A 20,540-nucleotide genomic window follows, 5' to 3' on the forward strand; every position below is an offset into this window, starting at 1 on the left:
ATTAATGGTGAGCCTCTCCCGGCCCTTGCAGGAAGGCCTGGGCGGGCTGTGAGGGGGGTGGATTTTCTCTCCCCTGGCATCTGCGTGGCCCAGGGAGCTCTGCGGTAACGGCTCCGTTCCCAACGCAGAGGCCTCTGCCTTAGAGAAATGCCTGAGCAGGGAATGGCAGAGCAGGCATGAATGATTTTCAATTGCTACTGTGCTCTCCAGATGTGTTGGACTGCAAATCCCATCATTCCCAGCCAGCAGGGCCATTGGCCGTGCCGCACAACTGGAGGGCACCAGCTGGGGGTATTGGCTAATGTAAGGTGATACTATTGCTTTAAATACGGTGAACTGGAGCATGGAGCGTGTTCAGAGGAGGGCGACCAGGATGATCAGGGGTCTGGAAACAAAGCCCTATGAAGAGAGACTGGAAGAACTGGGCAGGTTTAGCCTGGAGAAGAGAAGATTGAGGGGAGACATGACAGCATTCTTGAAGGACTTGAAAGGTTGTCACACAGAGGAGGGCCAGGATCTCTTCTTGATCATGGTTTGAATGGTTTTAGTTTTTGTGAACCGCCCAGGGAGCTTCAGCAGTTGGGTGGTATAAAAATGCAATAAATAAATAGTGCCAAGTAGAGAGGAAGAAAGACTGAAAGAACTGGGCATGTTTAGCCTGGAGAAGAGAAGATTGAGGGGAGACATGATAGTACTCTTCAAATACTTAAGAGGTTGTCCCACAGAGGAGGGCCAGGATCTCTTCTTGATCCTCCCAGAGTGCAGGACACGGAATAACGGGCTCAAGTTTCAGGAAGCCAGATTCCAGCTGGACATCAGGAAAAACTTCCTGACTGTTAGAGCAGTACGACAATGGAACCAGTGACCTAGGGAGGTTGTGGGCTCTCCCACTCTAGAGGCCTTCAAGAGGCAGCTGGACAACCGTCTGTCAGGGATGCTTTAGGGTGGATTCCTGCACTGAGCAGGGGGTTGGACTCAATGGCCTTGTAGGCCCCTTCCAATACTCTTCTATGATTCTATGATCGCTCGTCTGCTTTCCTCCTCTCCCAAACCTGTTCAGTTCTATTAAGTAAACAAATATTCTTGCAAGGCGGCAGCTTTGAAGGGCTTAGTCCAGGCATTCTGCTAGCCACCAAGGGCTCGAGAATGCCCCAGCCGGACTGGCGCTGGGTGCCGCCCGTTTCTTGCTTTGACGCTCCGCTCTGGCTCCGCAGGCCTCGTGAAGCAGTTCTCCGAAAACCTCTACGAGGCCTACCTGGTGCCCACCCCCTCGGACTGCCTCTTGCCCTCCTCCGTGTGCAACCAGTACAGTGAGGAAGAGGAGCTGGTCAAGGGCGTCCTCATGGCCGGCCTCTACCCTAACCTCATCCAGGTAAGAGCCGGAGCCACTTTCCAAGGGGGGGGGAGTCGTCCCTTGCGGGTGAGTGAGGCCCGTGGAAGCCTCTCCTCTTGGCTAGGGCTTTACAGCCGGCAAAGGCAGCACCTGCCTCCCTCACAGCTTCTGCCTGTTCCCAAGGCCAGCGCAGTGTTTGGGGGGGAGGGGGGGTTCTCAGAGTGCCTCCTGTCCGTCACTGGAATTGGGGGGGGGGAGTTCCTCTCCCCACCCTAAGTAGGGGCCCTCTCCCCTCGCGACTGGACTGGTGGAGGCCAGAGAGAGGCATGGCGGATTCCTTGCGGCCATCAGTGTGACTGCCGCGCCCTCCCCTGCGTTCAGACCTGCCTCTGGCTGGGAGAAGTTTGCTCTCCGTTTCCCTTCGGCACAGAGCACGCGCACGGCCCTGTTCGTGTGCTCAGGGCCGGCCTCCCCGGCCAGCCCTTCCTGGCCCACCGAGGGAAAGGCCTCCCCTTCCAGGCTCGGCCGTTCATGGTTTCTCCTCCTCCCCCCTCCCCGCCAGGTCCGGCAAGGCAAAGTGACCCGGCAGGGCAAGTTCAAGCCCAACAGCTACACCTACCGGACCAAGGCCGGGACCGTCCTCCTACACAAGTCGACGATCAACAGGTGAGGGGGCTTGGCCCCGGCGTGTGCTTGGGGGGCAAGGGGGGGGCGACGGGAGTGCCGGGTCAGCCGTGAGACCGGCCGTGCCTTTCTCTCCCCCTGCAGGGAGGCGTCGAAGCTGTACAGCCGCTGGCTGACGTACTTCATGGCCGTCAAGTCCAACGGGGGGGTGTTTGTGCGCGACTCCTCGCAGGTGCACCCACTGGCCGTGCTGCTCATGACCGATACGGACATCCACGTGCGCGGTGAGTGAGTGTGGCGCTCCTCCGGCTGCAGCCCACCACCCTCCCCGGGCCCGTCTTGTTCTTCATAGAATAGCAGAGCTGGAAGGGGCCTCCAAGGCCATCGAGTCCAACCCCCTGCTCAATGCAGGAATCCACCCTAAAGCATCCCTGACGGGATGGCAGCTCTCTTGACCTACCAAAACTGAGCCGCCTCTTCCCCAACGCCCTGGCAGGACCGTCAGCGTTGACCCAGACCACCTTCTCGGCTGCCCCACCTTTGGGTGCAGCTGAAGCCCCGCGGTTGAGCAGGGCAGGCCGAGAGGCATTCTGGGAAAGCCCCTGCTAGCGCGGTCTTCCTCGTGAGCGTCTCCAGCGCCCGCGCCTCTTCCCACGGGCACATCGGTTTGTAGCTGTGGGTTCACAATGCCGTGGCGAGGCCACGCCACGTGCAGCCCGGCCCTCCTCCTCCTCCTCCTGAGTCGCCACCTGCATGGCTCTCTCTACCCAAAGCAGTGTGAGGCCCTCTGACCTCAAGGGGCGTTTGGATTAGTGCGGTCTGCACAGTGGCCCGGGGGTGGTTAGTGTTTTACAAAAGCTGCAGGATTTAATTGACAGGTGAGGAATTCCTTTTCGGAGAAGCTCTTTGGGAGACACATCTTGGGGGCGGGGCAGGGGAGGCGCCAAGGCCGAAGAGGCACGGCCCAAAAAGACCAGCCTGTTTTCGCTTCAAGCCCTTTCCTGCCAGTAACTGAGCCCTGAGGAGAGGCAGTTCAACCTTTTTTAGGATTGGAGGGGGGGGTTCTGCAGTAAAGCTGCAACACCCCCAAACACTCAGTGGCCGGGAAGAAAGAGTGGGGCCTTCTGAGCACCCCAGGGGGATGGACCTAACTCCCTTGGAGCTGATGTTTTGCACCCTGAAATAGGGGGAAATGGTGTTGGGGACTCTTAAGGGTTGGATAATTAGGCTGGGAAGGCGGTTTAGGGTTCATTGCGGGAACAGGAGGTGACGTCAGAGCCTTCCCCCCACGGCCCCGCCTAGAACAAGACCAGCGTCCCCCTGGAGAAAGCGTTCCCGTCTCCTGACGTCGGCCGGGTTGACAGGCAGGGCCGAGTGGCAGCATCTCATTCTTGATATTCATCCCGTGTCTCGTAGAGCGGCAGAGGTGCAAGCTTTGGATGGGGAGGTCAAAGCGTGCCTCTGGCTCTTGGGGCTGGCCGGGGGCTGCATGGCTGCCGGTAGCTGGGCTGACGCCTCTAACGCCAAACACAGTCACCCGGTCTTGAGCGTTTGCCACCAAAATAATCAGCCCCAAGTAAATGTGCACCTCCTGGGGCAGACCATGTCCCAACAGCGTTTGAGGTCTTCGGACAGACTTCTAGCTTCTGCCCGCTCCTGGTTTAGATCTCTGGATTTTTTTGGACTTCAACTCCCAGAAGCCCCTGCCAGTAAGGTCAATGGCCATGAAGTCCAAAGCACCCGCAGATCTCGTTTCTGCCCACCCCTGTTCTAGACCAACCAGCCTCTGACTTGAGTTCATAGAATCATAGAATAGCAGAGTTGGAAGGGGCCTACTAGGCCATCCAGTCCAACCCCCTGCTCAATGCAGGAATCCACCCTAAAGCATCCCTGTCAGAGGGTTGTCCAGCTGCCTCTTGAAGGCCTCTAATGTGGGAGAGCCCACCACCTCCCTGGGTCATTGGTTCTGTTGTCGTTTATAGCAGTGGTTCCCAAAGTGGGCAGTACCGCCCCCTTGGGGGCGGTGGGATTGCATAGGGGGGCATTAAGAGGCAGGGGGTCACTCGAGGTGGTCTTTTCCGAGAAGCGCCTCTCCAGAAGGTCTTAAAACCTAGGGACATTTTTATGGGAGAAGGTAGTTTGGTCCCAAGCCATATAGGGGAAGAATCCACACATGTATTAATACCGTTTAAGAAGAGTCCTTTTAACGGTGAATTGAAATGTTTCAAAAGCACCAAAATGCTAATGAAGAGACATACCCTGCCTGGTGTGCTTCGCCATGCCGGCTGCAAAACAGAGGCGTTCGCTCTCTTTTCCCTCCCTCCCTCCCTCCCTCGGCAAGCCTGGGACGGGTGCTTCGGATTTTATTTATTTATTTATTTATTTATTTATTACATTTATATACTGCCCCACAGCTGAAGCTCTCTGCGCGGTTCACAAAAGTTAAAACAGTAAACATTAAAAAGTATATAAAATTTAAAAAAAACAACAGTATCCATTTAAATAACATTTTGAATAAATTTTCAATTAATTGTTACTCTTTTGAATTTTATTGTTATCTTCCTTAGTGGGTCGTTGAAAACCGCTTTTCTGTGTAATGATTTTTATAGTGTAGAGTAGGGGGCGCTGGGCATGAGTTTGTGGAACCAAGGGGGCGGGGACCTGAACAAGTTTCGGAAGCGCTGGTTTATAGGGAGGGCCGTAGATGAGTTAGCTCGAAGCCTGCCTCCTCCCCCTGGATTCCAGGAGCACGGGCCCGCCTGGGGTCTTCTTCCCGAGCCTCGCTTCTGAGCTTCTCCTCGTTCTTTCCTTCAAAGATGACGGCTGGCGAGCCACCGTCTCCCTCGTCGACAGCGACCTCCTGGTGCTGGAAGGGGACTCGTACACGATCCGGCTCCTGCGCGACTTCCGTGTGGCCCTCTCCCGGATGGTGGAGACGTGCCTTTGCTACGAGATGGCGGCCATTCCCGGAGACCTCCAGCACCAGCACAGCCAGCTCCTGGACATCCTGGTGGACCTGCTGAAGGGGCCCCCGGGCAGCTTTGGGGCCTAGAGCTGGCGTCCGACCAGGACTCGGACATGGGGACTTGTAATTTGTACAAAGATGTTGACAAAATGTTTATTTAAATAAAGTTCTATTTATCCCTTGTGACATCATCTCTCTCCGTCCCAGAGGACTCCCGGGCTCCGCCCTCCTGCTCTTGGCTCGCGGCGGTTTGGGAGGCGAAGCGCAAATTCCTGCCTGCCAGCCGAGGTGAAGGTTGGGCGTGGCATGTGTCGAGGCCCCCCCCCCTGGCAGACAGTGGGACGGGTGCCGCCTCCCCGCTCACGTGGGCCGGGCCCCTTGGGGGTCCAGGTGCAAGGATGGATTTCTCGCCACCCGCACGGAGCGAAGGAGGCTGCTGTCCCACCATGGGCTGTTTCATCTGAACAGAGCTCCAGGTTTTGAAGATGGGAGAGAGCGCGTAGGCAGCCCTCGAGTGTGCAGGAGCACGCAGCGCACTTAGGGGGGGGGGAAGCCCCTGGGTCTTCCTGCCGGGCAGAGCACGAGTGTCGCTATGGGGGTCTCGCCAGTGGGACACGTCGCTCTCTGTCGTGGTGCGCTTTTATCACAATAAAAACCCCGTTCCGTTCTCATTCAGAGAATCCTGCTGCAGCTGTCGCCCCGTTCCTGCGCGCTGACCTGGCACTGCTCTGTGACTGACGTTGGGCTCCTTCGGTGGCTGTTCCATGGCAGCACATCTTTTTGCAATCTGGTCTAAAGATAACAAGAAGAGGGATAAAGTAGTCACTGCCTTCCCTCTTTTGTTGTCTGGGCAGCGCGCGCATGTGTTTTCTCCCTTTTCACAGCAGCAAGAAACACTTTCTGAAATGGAGCACCAAATATTTAGCGTGGGTGGGGAGTCAGCACACTCACTTGGGGTCTTTGGGTAAGGCAGAAGTGGCCAACTTGCCCTGGCAAATTTGCCACCGCTATGGCCATTTTGCAAGCAGGGCCGGTGCTACCCTAGAGGCCACTCAGGCGGCCACCTAGAGCGCCAAGCTAAGAGGGGCGCCGGGCACAACGCAGCACTCAAGCGCGTTGGCTGTGAGCCGTGCTGCCTTGAGGATTCTGCTGGGCCCGGGCGGGCGAGATGGCGCCCTGTGCCTGCCCAGCCGAAGCGAAGCCAGGGACACTGGGGTGGGGGGTGGGGCGGCTCCATGTTCAGACTTCCGGAACTCGCCCGGAAGAGAGAATGTACGGGTGAATGGGGTGCATGGGGTCTTTGAGTTAATGCATGTGTTCATGCTTGTGTTTGGAGTGAGTGATGCTGAGTGTGTGTATGTGCGCACGTGTGTGAGTTGGGGGGGGGTGATTTGGAGGTGATATTCCTATTAAATAATGCATTTTAGACCCATAGACGTTCCTTTCCAATTTGTTTGCTATAGTTGGAATGACGTATTTCTTGCACTTTAAAATAAATTTAGCAGTTTCAAGTTTTGTACTTCTTATTTTTTTCCAGGAAACATATGTTCTTAAAAATCAAAGTTGACATTTTGGGTGTGTGTGTGTGTGTGTGTGTGTGTGTGTGTGTGTGTGTGTGTGTGTGTGTGTGTGTGTGTGTGAAAGTAGCTCACCTTGCCTAAGGCACAAAATAGTCTGGCACCGGCCCTGTTTGCAAGGAGCACTATCCTGCTCGCAAGGAAGCAAAGTGCCTGCTGCTCCCCAGGATTTTTGCTGTCACCGTTGGCAAATTTGGTGCTGGCAATTTTGGCAGACGTAGGACGTGGCAATGTGATCCTCAACCCCCAGACGTTGCTCGGCCCTAATGTGAGGAGCCCACTGGACACCTCTGGGTGTGGGTTCCATACAACCCTTTCTAAATTCTGTGCCATGAAAGCTGAGCTCCGTTGTCTGTATAAATTAGGCACATTGACAGAAATTCTGCATGTGGTGCTTTCTCGGAAGCTTTCGATGATGTGGCCGACTTTTCTGGTTCTGCTTGTTGGAGCGGCCGGGGCCAGCAAAGCGTCATAGTCAGAACAGGTGCACGCTCACACATATTGGTTTTTAGCTACCATTCTGCCTTCTGAGATGTCCATGGGTATTTCCTGCATACTTTTCTCTGGCACTTTGTGGACATCCATTCTGCAAACTAGCTTTCCACCCACGCACCCACCCACCCCGCACACTTTTTTTAAAAAAAAATGAAAGCAGAGGTTCTTTTGAAGTTTGGTTCTATGCCCAATGCTATGTGCTCCCATTGGATCTGCTCATACATGCCCTCTTGCTTCTGGGTTATAGTTCCTGGGCTGTGCAAGAACAGGGAACAAATTATAATATATATATATATGTATATATGAGGTGGGAACATAACGCACCCTCCCACCTATGTTCCCAGCAACTGGTGCACACAGGCTTACTGCCTCGAATACTGGAGATAGCACACAACCATCAGGGCTAGTAGCCATGGATAGCCATCGCCTCCAGGAATTGATCCAACCCCCTTTTAAAGCCATCCAAATGAGTGGCCGTCACTACAGCTTGTCATAGCGAGTTCCATAATTTAACCATGCGCTGTGTGAAAAAGTCCTTCCTTTTTTTTTGTCCTGTACCTCCCACCCATCAGCTTCATGGGATATGACCCCTTTGGGTTCTAGTATTTTGAGAGAGGAAGAAAAATGTCTCCCTATCCACATTCTCCACACCAGGCATAATTTGGTACACCTCTATAGAATCATAGAATAGTGGAGTTGGAAGGGTCTATAAGGCCATCAAGTCCAACCCCACCCCCGTTCGATGCAGGAATCCATTCTGCATGTCTACCCTTAGCCTCCTTTTATCATGTTTCCCCTTAATCTCCTTTTTTCCAAGCAAAATAATCCCAGTTGATGTAACCTTCCCGCATAGGGGAGATGCTCCAGCCCCATAATCACTTCAGTCGCCCTTTTCTGCACTTTTTACAGCTCTACAATATCCCCTCTTAGGTGTGGTGACCAGAACTGTACATGGTCTTTTAAGTGTGGTAGCACCATCGATCTGAATAAGGGCAGTATGATACTGGCCATTTTATTCTCAATTCCTTTTCTTATAATGCCTATCATGGAGTTTGCCTTCTTTGCAGTGGCCACACACAGGGTGGACAATTTTCTTCGAGCTGTCCACCACAATCCCAAGATCTCTTTCTTGTTCTGTCATCGCCAGCTGAAATCCCATTAGGTTATACTTGAAGTTGGGGGTTTTTTGCCCCAACGTGCATCACCTTACACTTGCTGACATTGAACCGCATCTGCCATTTGGATGCCCACCCGCCTGCCAGCTTGGAGAGATCCCTTTGGAGCTCTTCACAATCCCTTTGTGTTTTAACAACCTTAAAAAAAAATTGTGTTGTTAGCAAACTTGGCCACTTCACTGCTCACTTCTAATTCCAGATCATTTATGAACAAGTTGAAAAGAATTGGAGATCAATTCCCGCTCCATCTGACTAGCTTGTTTCTCCTACCTGAACAAGTGTTGTAAAGGGATTTATTTATTTATTTATTACATTTTTATACCGCCCAATAGCCGAAGCTCTCCCACAGTACAGGCCTTCAAGAGGCAGCTGGACAACCATCTGTCAGGGATGCTTTAGGGTGGATTCCTGCATTGAGCAGGGGGTTGGACTCGATGGCCTTATAGGCTCCTTCCAACTCTGATATTCTATGATTCTATGATTCAGTGTGGCTTGCTCCCAGGCAGTCCTATCTATAGGTTTGCACCTTGAAATGATGCAAAGTTAACCTTAAGGATGAATAAATGTATTATGGCATAAACTTTTGTGGCTTGGGTGAGTTCAGGCCCATGAAAAGTTATTCTCAGTTGATAAGAAGTGTGTAAATGTATTTTTATTTACCTTCGACCCGCACCCCTCTATCTATATGCACACACAGCGGTAAACCAGCCTTCTAGAATTTGGTGCCCTCCGGATGTGCTAGACTATGACTCCCATCATCCCAAGCCAGCATGGCTAATGATGGGAATTGTTGTCCCCCCATATTGAAGAGCCTCAGGCTGGGGAACGCAGGTGCAGAGAACAAGAAAAACATAAAAGATGGGACTAAAAATGATCATGGGATGCAAAAAAAAGAGGTCTGGATCCAGGTTTAGTCACCCTGACATGGATCCCCTTGAAATCAAGGTATATATAATACCCAACTTAAGTCCCATTAATTCTGAAACGTTATGAAATCTGGATTCAGCCCAACCTCTGTGACAATTTGTATATAAATCCCAAGAGGAGACCATTCGCAACAAGCACTGGTGAGAAACGTTTTCATAGAATAGTAGCATTTGGAAGGGGCCTACAAGGCCATCGAGTCCAACCCCCTGCTCAATGCAGGAATCCACCCTAAAGCATCCCTGACAGGTGGTTGTCCAACTGCCTCTTGAAGGCCTCTAGTGTGGGAGAGCCCACCACCTCCCTAGGTAACTGGTTCCATTGCCGTACTGGTCTAACAGTCAGGACATTTTCCTGATGTCCAGCCGGAATCTGGCTTCCTTTAACTTGAGCCTGTTATTCCGTGTCCTGCACTCTGGGAGGATCGAGACGAGATCCTGGCCCTCCTCTGGGTGACAACCTTTTACTTAACGCTCTCTCTCTGCCTTCAATCCAGCAGGTTCCCTTTCTACAATTAGGGGTAGGGGTGGGAGTGGGGGGGCCTCGAATGGGTCCGAGCTGCTCTGTGACTGACGTTGGGCTCCTTTGGTGGCTGTTCCATGGCAGCACATCTTTTTGTAATCTCGTCTAAAGATAATAAGAAGAGGGATAAAGTAGTCACTGCCTTCCCTCTTTTGTTGTCTGGGCAGCGCGCACATGTGTTTTCTCCCTTTTCATAGCAGCAAGAAACACTTTCTGAAATAGAGCACCAAATATTTAGCGTGGGTGGGGAGTCAGCACACTCACTTGGGGTCTTTGGGTAAGGCACAAGTGGCCAACTTGCCCTGGCAAATTTGCCACTGCTACGGCCATTTTGCAAGGTGCATTGTCCTGCTTGCAAGCAAGCAAAGTGCCTGCTGCTCCCCAGGATTTTTGCCGTCACCGTTGGCAAATTTGGTGCTGGCAATTTTGGCAGACGTAGGACGTGGCAATGTGATCCTCAACCCCCAGACGTTGCTTGGCCCTAATGTGAGGAGCCCACTGGACACCTCTGGGTGTGGGTTCCATACAACCCTTTCTAAATTCTGTGCCATGAAAGCTGAGCTCCGTTGTCTGTATAAATTAGGCACATTGACAGAAATTCTGCATGTGGTGCTTTCTCGGAAGCTTTCGATGATGTGGCCGACTTTTCTGGTTCTGCTTGTTGGAGCGTCCGGGGCCAGCAAAGCGTCATAGTCAGAACAGGTGCACGCTCACACATATTGGTTTTTAGCTACCATTCTGCATTCTGAGATGTCCACAGGTATTTCCTGCATACTTTTCTCTGGCACTTTGTGGACATCCATTCTGCAAACTAGCTTTCCACCCACGCACCCACCCACCCCGCACACTTTTTTTAAAAAAAAAATGAAAGCAGAGGTTCTTTTGAAGTTTGGTTCTATGCCCAATGCTATGTGCTCCCATTGGATCTGCTCATACATGCCCTCTTGCTTCTGGGTTATAGTTCCTGGGCTGTGCAAGAACAGGGAACAAATTATAATATATATATATATATATATATATATATATATGTATATATGAGGTGGGAACATAACGCACCCTCCCACCTATGTTCCCAGCAACTGGTGCACACAGGCTTACTGCCTCGAATACTGGAGATAGCACACAACCATCAGGGCTAGTAGCCATGGATAGCCATCGCCTCCAGGAATTGATCCAACCCCCTTTTAAAGCCATCCAAATGAGTGGCCGTCACTACAGCTTGTCATAGCGAGTTCCATAATTTAACCATGCGCTGTGTGAAAAAGTCCTTCCTTTTTTTTTGTCCTGTACCTCCCACCCATCAGCTTCATGGGATATGACCCCTTTGGGTTCTAGTATTTTGAGAGAGGAAGAAAAATGTCTCCCTATCCACATTCTCCACACCAGGCATAATTTGGTACACCTCTATAGAATCATAGAATAGTGGAGTTGGAAGGGTCTATAAGGCCATCAAGTCCAACCCCACCCCCGTTCGATGCAGGAATCCATTCTGCATGTCTACCCTTAGCCTCCTTTTATCATGTTTCCCCTTAATCTCCTTTTTTCCAAGCAAAATAATCCCAGTTGATGTAACCTTCCCGCATAGGGGAGATGCTCCAGACCCATAATCACTTCAGTCGCCCTTTTCTGCACTTTTTACAGCTCTACAATATCCCCTCTTAGGTGTGGTGACCAGAACTGTACATGGTCTTTTAAGTGTGGTAGCACCATCGATCTGAATAAGGGCAGTATGATACTGGCCATTTTATTCTCAATTCCTTTTCTTATAATGCCTATCATGGAGTTTGCCTTCTTTGCAGTGGCCACACACAGGGTGGACAATTTTCTTCGAGCTGTCCACCACAATCCCAAGATCTCTTTCTTGTTCTGTCATCGCCAGCTGAAATCCCATTAGGTTATACTTGAAGTTGGGGGTTTTTTGCCCCAACGTGCATCACCTTACACTTGCTGACATTGAACCGCATCTGCCATTTGGATGCCCACCCGCCTGCCAGCTTGGAGAGATCCCTTTGGAGCTCTTCACAATCCCTTTGTGTTTTAACAACCTTAAAAAAAAATTGTGTTGTTAGCAAACTTGGCCACTTCACTGCTCACTTCTAATTCCAGATCATTTATGAACAAGTTGAAAAGAATTGGAGATCAATTCCCGCTCCATCTGACTAGCTTGTTTCTCCTACCTGAACAAGTGTTGTAAAGGGATTTATTTATTTATTTATTACATTTTTATACCGCCCAATAGCCGAAGCTCTCCCACAGTACAGGCCTTCAAGAGGCAGCTGGACAACCATCTGTCAGGGATGCTTTAGGGTGGATTCCTGCATTGAGCAGGGGGTTGGACTCGATGGCCTTATAGGCTCCTTCCAACTCTGATATTCTATGATTCTATGATTCAGTGTGGCTTGCTCCCAGGCAGTCCTATCTATAGGTTTGCACCTTGAAATGATGCAAAGTTAACCTTAAGGATGAATAAATGTATTATGGCATAAACTTTTGTGGCTTGGGTGAGTTCAGGCCCATGAAAAGTTATTCTCAGTTGATAAGAAGTGTGTAAATGTATTTTTATTTACCTTCGACCCGCACCCCTCTATCTATATGCACACACAGCGGTAAACCAGCCTTCTAGAATTTGGTGCCCTCCGGATGTGCTAGACTATGACTCCCATCATCCCAAGCCAGCATGGCTAATGATGGGAATTGTTGTCCCCCCATATTGAAGAGCCTCAGGCTGGGGAACGCAGGTGCAGAGAACAAGAAAAACATAAAAGATGGGACTAAAAATGATCATGGGATGCAAAAAAAAGAGGTCTGGATCCAGGTTTAGTCACCCTGACATGGATCCCCTTGAAATCAAGGTATATATAATACCCAACTTAAGTCCCATTAATTCTGAAACGTTATGAAATCTGGATTCAGCCCAACCTCTGTGACAATTTGTATATAAATCCCAAGAGGAGACCATTCGCAACAAGCACTGGTGAGAAACGTTTTCATAGAATAGTAGCATTTGGAAGGGGCCTACAAGGCCATCGAGTCCAACCCCCTGCTCAATGCAGGAATCCACCCTAAAGCATCCCTGACAGGTGGTTGTCCAACTGCCTCTTGAAGGCCTCTAGTGTGGGAGAGCCCACCACCTCCCTAGGTAACTGGTTCCATTGCCGTACTGGTCTAACAGTCAGGACATTTTCCTGATGTCCAGCCGGAATCTGGCTTCCTTTAACTTGAGCCTGTTATTCCGTGTCCTGCACTCTGGGAGGATCGAGACGAGATCCTGGCCCTCCTCTGGGTGACAACCTTTTACTTAACGCTCTCTCTCTGCCTTCAATCCAGCAGGTTCCCTTTCTACAATTAGGGGTAGGGGTGGGAGTGGGGGGGCCTCGAATGGGTCCGAGCTGCTCTGTGACTGACGTTGGGCTCCTTTGGTGGCTGTTCCATGGCAGCACATCTTTTTGTAATCTCGTCTAAAGATAATAAGAAGAGGGATAAAGTAGTCACTGCCTTCCCTCTTTTGTTGTCTGGGCAGCGCGCACATGTGTTTTCTCCCTTTTCATAGCAGCAAGAAACACTTTCTGAAATAGAGCACCAAATATTTAGCGTGGGTGGGGAGTCAGCACACTCACTTGGGGTCTTTGGGTAAGGCAGAAGTGGCCAACTTGCCCTGGCAAATTTGCCACTGCTACGGCCATTTTGCAAGGTGCATTGTCCTGCTTGCAAGCAAGCAAAGTGCCTGCTGCTCCCCAGGATTTTTGCCGTCACCGTTGGCAAATTTGGTGCTGGCAATTTTGGCAGACGTAGGACGTGGCAATGTGATCCTCAACCCCCAGACGTTGCTTGGCCCTAATGTGAGGAGCCCACTGGACACCTCTGGGTGTGGGTTCCATACAACCCTTTCTAAATTCTGTGCCATGAAAGCTGAGCTCCGTTGTCTGTATAAATTAGGCACATTGACAGAAATTCTGCATGTGGTGCTTTTTCGGAAGCTTTCAATGATGTGGCCGACTTTTCTGGTTCTGCTTGTTGGAGCGTCCGGGGCCAGCAAAGCGTCATAGTCAGAACAGGTGCACGCTCACACATATTGGTTTTTAGCTACCATTCTGCATTCTGAGATGTCCACAGGTATTTCCTGCATACTTTTCTCTGGCACTTTGTGGACATCCATTCTGTAAACTAGCTTTCCACCCACGCACCCACCCACCCCGCACACTTTTTTTAAAAAAAAATGAAAGCAGAGGTTCTTTTGAAGTTTGGTTCTATGCCCAATGCTATGTGCTCCCATTGGATCTGCTCATACATGCCCTCTTGCTTCTGGGTTATAGTTCCTGGGCTGTGCAAGAACAGGGAACAAATTATAATATATATATATATGAGGTGGGAACATAACGCACCCTCCCACCTATGTTCCCAGCAACTGGTGCACACAGGCTTACTGCCTCGAATACTGGAGATAGCACACAACCATCAGGGCTAGTAGCCATGGATAGCCATCGCCTCCAGGAATTGATCCAACCCCCTTTGAAAGCCATCCAAATGAGTGGCCGTCACTACAGCTTGTCATAGCGAGTTCCATAATTTAACCATGCACTGTGTGAAAAAGTCCTTCCTTTTTTTTGTCCTGTATCTCCCACCCATCAGCTTCATGGGATGACCCCTTTGGGTTCTAGTATTTTGATAGAGGAAGAAAAAGAGGCAGCTGGACAACCATCTGTCAGGGATGCTTTAGGGTGGATTCCTGCATTGAGCAGGGGGTTGGATTCGATGGCCTTATAGGCTCCTTCCAACTCTGATATTCTATGATTCTATGATTCAGTGTGGCTTGCTCCCAGGCAGTCCTATCTATAGGTTTGCACCTCGAAATGATGCAAAGTTAACCTTAAGGATGAATAAATGTATTATGGCATAAACTTTTGTGGCTTGGGTGAGTTCAGGCCCATGAAAAGTTATTCTCAGTTGATAAGAAGTGTGTAAATGTATTTTTATTTACCTTCGACCCGCACCCCTCTATCTATATGCACACACAGCGGTAAACCAGCCTTCTAGAATTTGGTGCCCTCCGGATGTGCTAGACTATGACTCCCATCATCCCAAGCCAGCATGGCTAATGATGGGAATTGTTGTCCCCCCATATTGAAGAGCCTCAGGCTGGGGAACGCAGGTGCAGAGAACAAGAAAAACATAAAAGATGGGACTAAAAATGATCATGGGATGCAAAAAAAAGAGGTCTGGATCCAGGTTTAGTCACCCTGACATGGATCCCCTTGAAATCAAGGTATATATAATACCCAACTTAAGTCCCATTAATTCTGAAACGTTATGAAATCTGGATTCAGCCCAACCTCTGTGACAATTTGTATATAAATCCCAAGAGGAGACCATTCGCAACAAGCACTGGTGAGAAACGTTTTCATAGAATAGTAGCATTTGGAAGGGGCCTACAAGGCCATCGAGTCCAACCCCCTGCTCAATGCAGGAATCCACCCTAAAGCATCCCTGACAGGTGGTTGTCCAACTGCCTCTTGAAGGCCTCTAGTGTGGGAGAGCCCACCACCTCCCTAGGTAACTGGTTCCATTGCCGTACTGGTCTAACAGTCAGGACATTTTCCTGATGTCCAGCCGGAATCTGGCTTCCTTTAACTTGAGCCTGTTATTCCGTGTCCTGCACTCTGGGAGGATCGAGACGAGATCCTGGCCCTCCTCTGGGTGACAACCTTTTACTTAACGCTCTCTCTCTGCCTTCAATCCAGCAGGTTCCCTTTCTACAATTAGGGGTAGGGGTGGGAGTGGGGGGGCCTCGAATGGGTCCGAGCTGCTCTGTGACTGACGTTGGGCTCCTTTGGTGGCTGTTCCATGGCAGCACATCTTTTTGTAATCTCGTCTAAAGATAATAAGAAGAGGGATAAAGTAGTCACTGCCTTCCCTCTTTTGTTGTCTGGGCAGCACGCACATGTGTTTTCTCCCTTTTCATAGCAGCAAGAAACACTTTCTGAAATAGAGCACCAAATATTTAGCGTGGGTGGGGAGTCAGCACACTCACTTGGGGTCTTTGGGTAAGGCACAAGTGGCCAACTTGCCCTGGCAAATTTGCCACTGCTACGGCCATTTTGCAAGGTGCATTGTCCTGCTTGCAAGCAAGCAAAGTGCCTGCTGCTCCCCAGGATTTTTGCCGTCACCGTTGGCAAATTTGGTGCTGGCAATTTTGGCAGACGTAGGACGTGGCAATGTGATCCTCAACCCCCAGACGTTGCTTGGCCCTAATGTGAGGAGCCCACTGGACACCTCTGGGTGTGGGTTCCATACAACCCTTTCTAAATTCTGTGCCATGAAAGCTGAGCTCCGTTGTCTGTATAAATTAGGCACATTGACAGAAATTCTGCATGTGGTGCTTTCTCGGAAGCTTTCGATGATGTGGCCGACTTTTCTGGTTCTGCTTGTTGGAGCGTCCGGGGCCAGCAAAGCGTCATAGTCAGAACAGGTGCACGCTCACACATATTGGTTTTTAGCTACCATTCTGCATTCTGAGATGTCCACAGGTATTTCCTGCATACTTTTCTCTGGCACTTTGTGGACATCCATTCTGCAAACTAGCTTTCCACCCACGCACCCACCCACCCCGCACACTTTTTTTTAAAAAAAAATGAAAGCAGAGGTTCTTTTGAAGTTTGGTTCTATGCCCAATGCTATGTGCTCCCATTGGATCTGCTCATACATGCCCTCTTGCTTCTGGGTTATAGTTCCTGGGCTGTGCAAGAACAGGGAACAAATTATAATATATATATATGAGGTGGGAACATAACGCACCCTCCCACCTATGTTCCCAGCAACTGGTGCACACAGGCTTACTGCCTCGAATACTGGAGATAGCACACAACCATCAGGGCTAGTAGCCATGGATAGCCATCGCCTCCAGGAATTGATCCAACCCCCTTTGAAAGCCATCCAAATGGGTGGCCGTCACTACAGCTTGTCATAGCGAGTTCCATAATTTAACCATGCGCTGTGTGAAAAAGTCCTTCCTTTTTTTTTGTCCTGTACCTCCCACCCATCAGCTTCATGGGATGACCCCTTTGGGTTCTAGTATTTTGAGAGAGGAAGAAAAATGTCTCCCTATCCACATTCTCCACACCAGGCATAATTTGGTACACCTCTATAGAATCATAGAATAGTGGAGTTGGAAGGGTCTATAAGGCCATCAAGTCCAACCCCACCTCCGTTCGATGCAGGAATCCATTCTGCATGTCTACCCTTAGCCTCCTTTTATCATGTTTCCCCTTAATCTCCTTTTTTCCAAGCAAAATAATCCCAGTTGATGTAACCTTCCCGCATAGGGGAGATGCTCCAGACCCATAATCACTTCAGTCGCCCTTTTCTGCACTTTTTACAGCTCTACAATATCCCCTCTTAGGTGTGGTGACCAGAACTGTACATGGTCTTTTAAGTGTGGTAGCACCATCGATCTGAATAAGGGCAGTATGATACTGGCCATTTTATTCTCAATTCCTTTTCTTATAATGCCTATCATGGAGTTTGCCTTCTTTGCAGTGGCCACACACAGGGTGGACAATTTTCTTCGAGCTGTCCACCACAATCCCAAGATCTCTTTCTTGTTCTGTCATCGCCAGCTGAAATCCCATTAGGTTATACTTGAAGTTGGGGTTTTTTTGCCCCAACGTGCATCACCTTACACTTGCTGACATTGAACCGCATCTGCCATTTGGATGCCCACCCGCCTGCCAGCTTGGAGAGATCCCTTTGGAGCTCTTCACAATCCCTTTGTGTTTTAACAACCTTAAAAAAAAATTGTGTTGTTAGCAAACTTGGCCACTTCACTGCTCACTTCTAATTCCAGATCATTTATGAACAAGTTGAAAAGAATTGGAGATCAATTCCCGCTCCATCAGACTAGCTTGTTTCTCCTACCTGAACAAGTGTTGTAAAGGGATTTATTTATTTATTTATTACATTTTTATACCGCCCAATAGCCGAAGCTCTCCCACAGTACAGGCCTTCAAGAGGCAGCTGGACAACCATCTGTCAGGGATGCTTTAGGGTGGATTCCTGCATTGAGCAGGGGGTTGGACTCGATGGCCTTATAGGCTCCTTCCAACTCTGATATTCTATGATTCTATGATTTAGTGTGGCTTGCTCCCAGGCAGTCCTATCTATAGGTTTGCACCTCGAAATGATGCAAAGTTAACCTTAAGGATGAATAAATGTATTATGGCATAAACTTTTGTGGCTTGGGTGAGTTCAGGCCCATGAAAAGTTATTCTCAGTTGATAAGAAGTGTGTAAATGTATTTTTATTTACCTTCGACCCGCACCCCTCTATCTATATGCACACACAGCGGTAAACCAGCCTTCTATAATTTGGTGCCCTCCGGATGTGCTAGACTACGACTCCCATCATCCCAAGCCAGCATGGCTAATGATGGGAATTGTTGTCCCCCCATATTGAAGAGCCTCAGGCTGGGGAACGCAGGTGCAGAGAACAAGAAAAACATAAAAGATGGGACTAAAAATGATCATGGGATGCAAAAAAAAGAGGTCTGGATCCAGGTTTAGTCACCCTGACATGGATCCCCTTGAAATCAAGGTATATATAATACCCAACTTAAGTCCCATTAATTCTGAAACGTTATGAAATCTGGATTCAGCCCAACCTCTGTGACAATTTGTATATAAATCCCAAGAGGAGACCATTCGCAACAAGCACTGGTGAGAAACGTTTTCATAGAATAGTAGCATTTGGAAGGGGCCTACAAGGCCATCGAGTCCAACCCCCTGCTCAATGCAGGAATCCACCCTAAAGCATCCCTGACAGGTGGTTGTCCAACTGCCTCTTGAAGGCCTCTAGTGTGGGAGAGCCCACCACCTCCCTAGGTAACTGGTTCCATTGCCGTACTGGTCTAACAGTCAGGACATTTTCCTGATGTCCAGCCGGAATCTGGCTTCCTTTAACTTGAGCCTGTTATTCCGTGTCCTGCACTCTGGGAGGATCGAGACGAGATCCTGGCCCTCCTCTGGGTGACAACCTTTTACTTAACGCTCTCTCTCTGCCTTCAATCCAGCAGGTTCCCTTTCTACAATTAGGGGTAGGGGTGGGAGTGGGGGGGCCTCGAATGGGTCCGAGCTGCTCTGTGACTGACGTTGGGCTCCTTTGGTGGCTGTTCCATGGCAGCACATCTTTTTGTAATCTCGTCTAAAGATAATAAGAAGAGGGATAAAGTAGTCACTGCCTTCCCTCTTTTGTTGTCTGGGCAGCGCGCACATGTGTTTTCTCCCTTTTCATAGCAGCAAGAAACACTTTCTGAAATAGAGCACCAAATATTTAGCGTGGGTGGGGAGTCAGCACACTCACTTGGGGTCTTTGGGTAAGGCAGAAGTGGCCAACTTGCCCTGGCAAATTTGCCACTGCTACGGCCATTTTGCAAGGTGCATTGTCCTGCTTGCAAGCAAGCAAAGTGCCTGCTGCTCCCCAGGATTTTTGCCGTCACCGTTGGCAAATTTGGTGCTGGCAATTTTGGCAGACGTAGGACGTGGCAATGTGATCCTCAACCCCCAGACGTTGCTTGGCCCTAATGTGAGGAGCCCACTGGACACCTCTGGGTGTGGGTTCCATACAACCCTTTCTAAATTCTGTGCCATGAAAGCTGAGCTCCGTTGTCTGTATAAATTAGGCACATTGACAGAAATTCTGCATGTGGTGCTTTTTCGGAAGCTTTCAATGATGTGGCCGACTTTTCTGGTTCTGCTTGTTGGAGCGTCCGGGGCCAGCAAAGCGTCATAGTCAGAACAGGTGCACGCTCACACATATTGGTTTTTAGCTACCATTCTGCATTCTGAGATGTCCACAGGTATTTCCTGCATACTTTTCTCTGGCACTTTGTGGACATCCATTCTGTAAACTAGCTTTCCACCCACGCACCCACCCACCCCGCACACTTTTTTTAAAAAAAAATGAAAGCAGAGGTTCTTTTGAAGTTTGGTTCTATGCCCAATGCTATGTGCTCCCATTGGATCTGCTCATACATGCCCTCTTGCTTCTGGGTTATAGTTCCTGGGCTGTGCAAGAACAGGGAACAAATTATAATATATATATATATGAGGTGGGAACATAACGCACCCTCCCACCTATGTTCCCAGCAACTGGTGCACACAGGCTTACTGCCTCGAATACTGGAGATAGCACACAACCATCAGGGCTAGTAGCCATGGATAGCCATCGCCTCCAGGAATTGATCCAACCCCCTTTGAAAGCCATCCAAATGAGTGGCCGTCACTACAGCTTGTCATAGCGAGTTCCATAATTTAACCATGCACTGTGTGAAAAAGTCCTTCCTTTTTTTTGTCCTGTATCTCCCACCCATCAGCTTCATGGGATGACCCCTTTGGGTTCTAGTATTTTGATAGAGGAAGAAAAAGAGGCAGCTGGACAACCATCTGTCAGGGATGCTTTAGGGTGGATTCCTGCATTGAGCAGGGGGTTGGATTCGATGGCCTTATAGGCTCCTTCCAACTCTGATATTCTATGATTCTATGATTCAGTGTGGCTTGCTCCCAGGCAGCCCTATCTATAGGTTTGCACCTCGAAATGATGCAAAGTTAACCTTAAGGATGAATAAATATATTATGGCATAAACTTTTGTGGCTTGGGTGAGTTCAGGCCCATGAAAAGTTATTCTCAGTTGATAAGAAGTGTGTAAATATATTTTTATTTACCTCCGACCCGCACCCCTCTATCTATATGCACACACAGCAGTAAACCAGCCTTCTAGAATTTGGTGCCCTCCAGATGTGCTAGACTACGACTCCCATCATCCCAAGCCAGCATGGCTTATGATGGGAATTGTTGTCCCTCCATATTGAAGAGCCTCAGGCTGGGGAACGCAGGTGCAGAGAACAAGAAAAACATAAAAGATGGGACTAAAAATG

At 49.6% G+C, this 20,540-nt stretch overlaps 1 protein-coding gene across 2 annotated transcripts in view; it reads left to right on the plus strand.

Moving 5' to 3' along the window:
• Positions 1–5,108, plus strand: part of DHX30 (DExH-box helicase 30) — a 46,391-nt gene extending 41,283 nt beyond the window's left edge. For both annotated transcript variants that reach the window (XM_063122301.1, XM_063122293.1), the window contains 5 exons: positions 1–7; positions 1,215–1,372; positions 1,896–1,999; positions 2,102–2,241; positions 4,774–5,108. The exon at positions 1–7 is cut by the window's left edge and continues 153 nt beyond it. In XM_063122301.1, coding sequence (XP_062978371.1) covers positions 1–7; positions 1,215–1,372; positions 1,896–1,999; positions 2,102–2,241; positions 4,774–5,009 — 645 coding nt within the window. In that variant the 3' untranslated portion in view covers positions 5,010–5,108. The remainder of the gene's footprint in view (positions 8–1,214; positions 1,373–1,895; positions 2,000–2,101; positions 2,242–4,773) is intronic.
• The last annotated feature ends 15,432 nt before the right edge of the window (positions 5,109–20,540 follow it).

Source organism: Elgaria multicarinata, chromosome 1 (assembly GCF_023053635.1).
Source record: "Elgaria multicarinata webbii isolate HBS135686 ecotype San Diego chromosome 1, rElgMul1.1.pri, whole genome shotgun sequence".
NCBI lineage: Eukaryota > Metazoa > Chordata > Lepidosauria > Squamata > Anguidae > Elgaria > Elgaria multicarinata.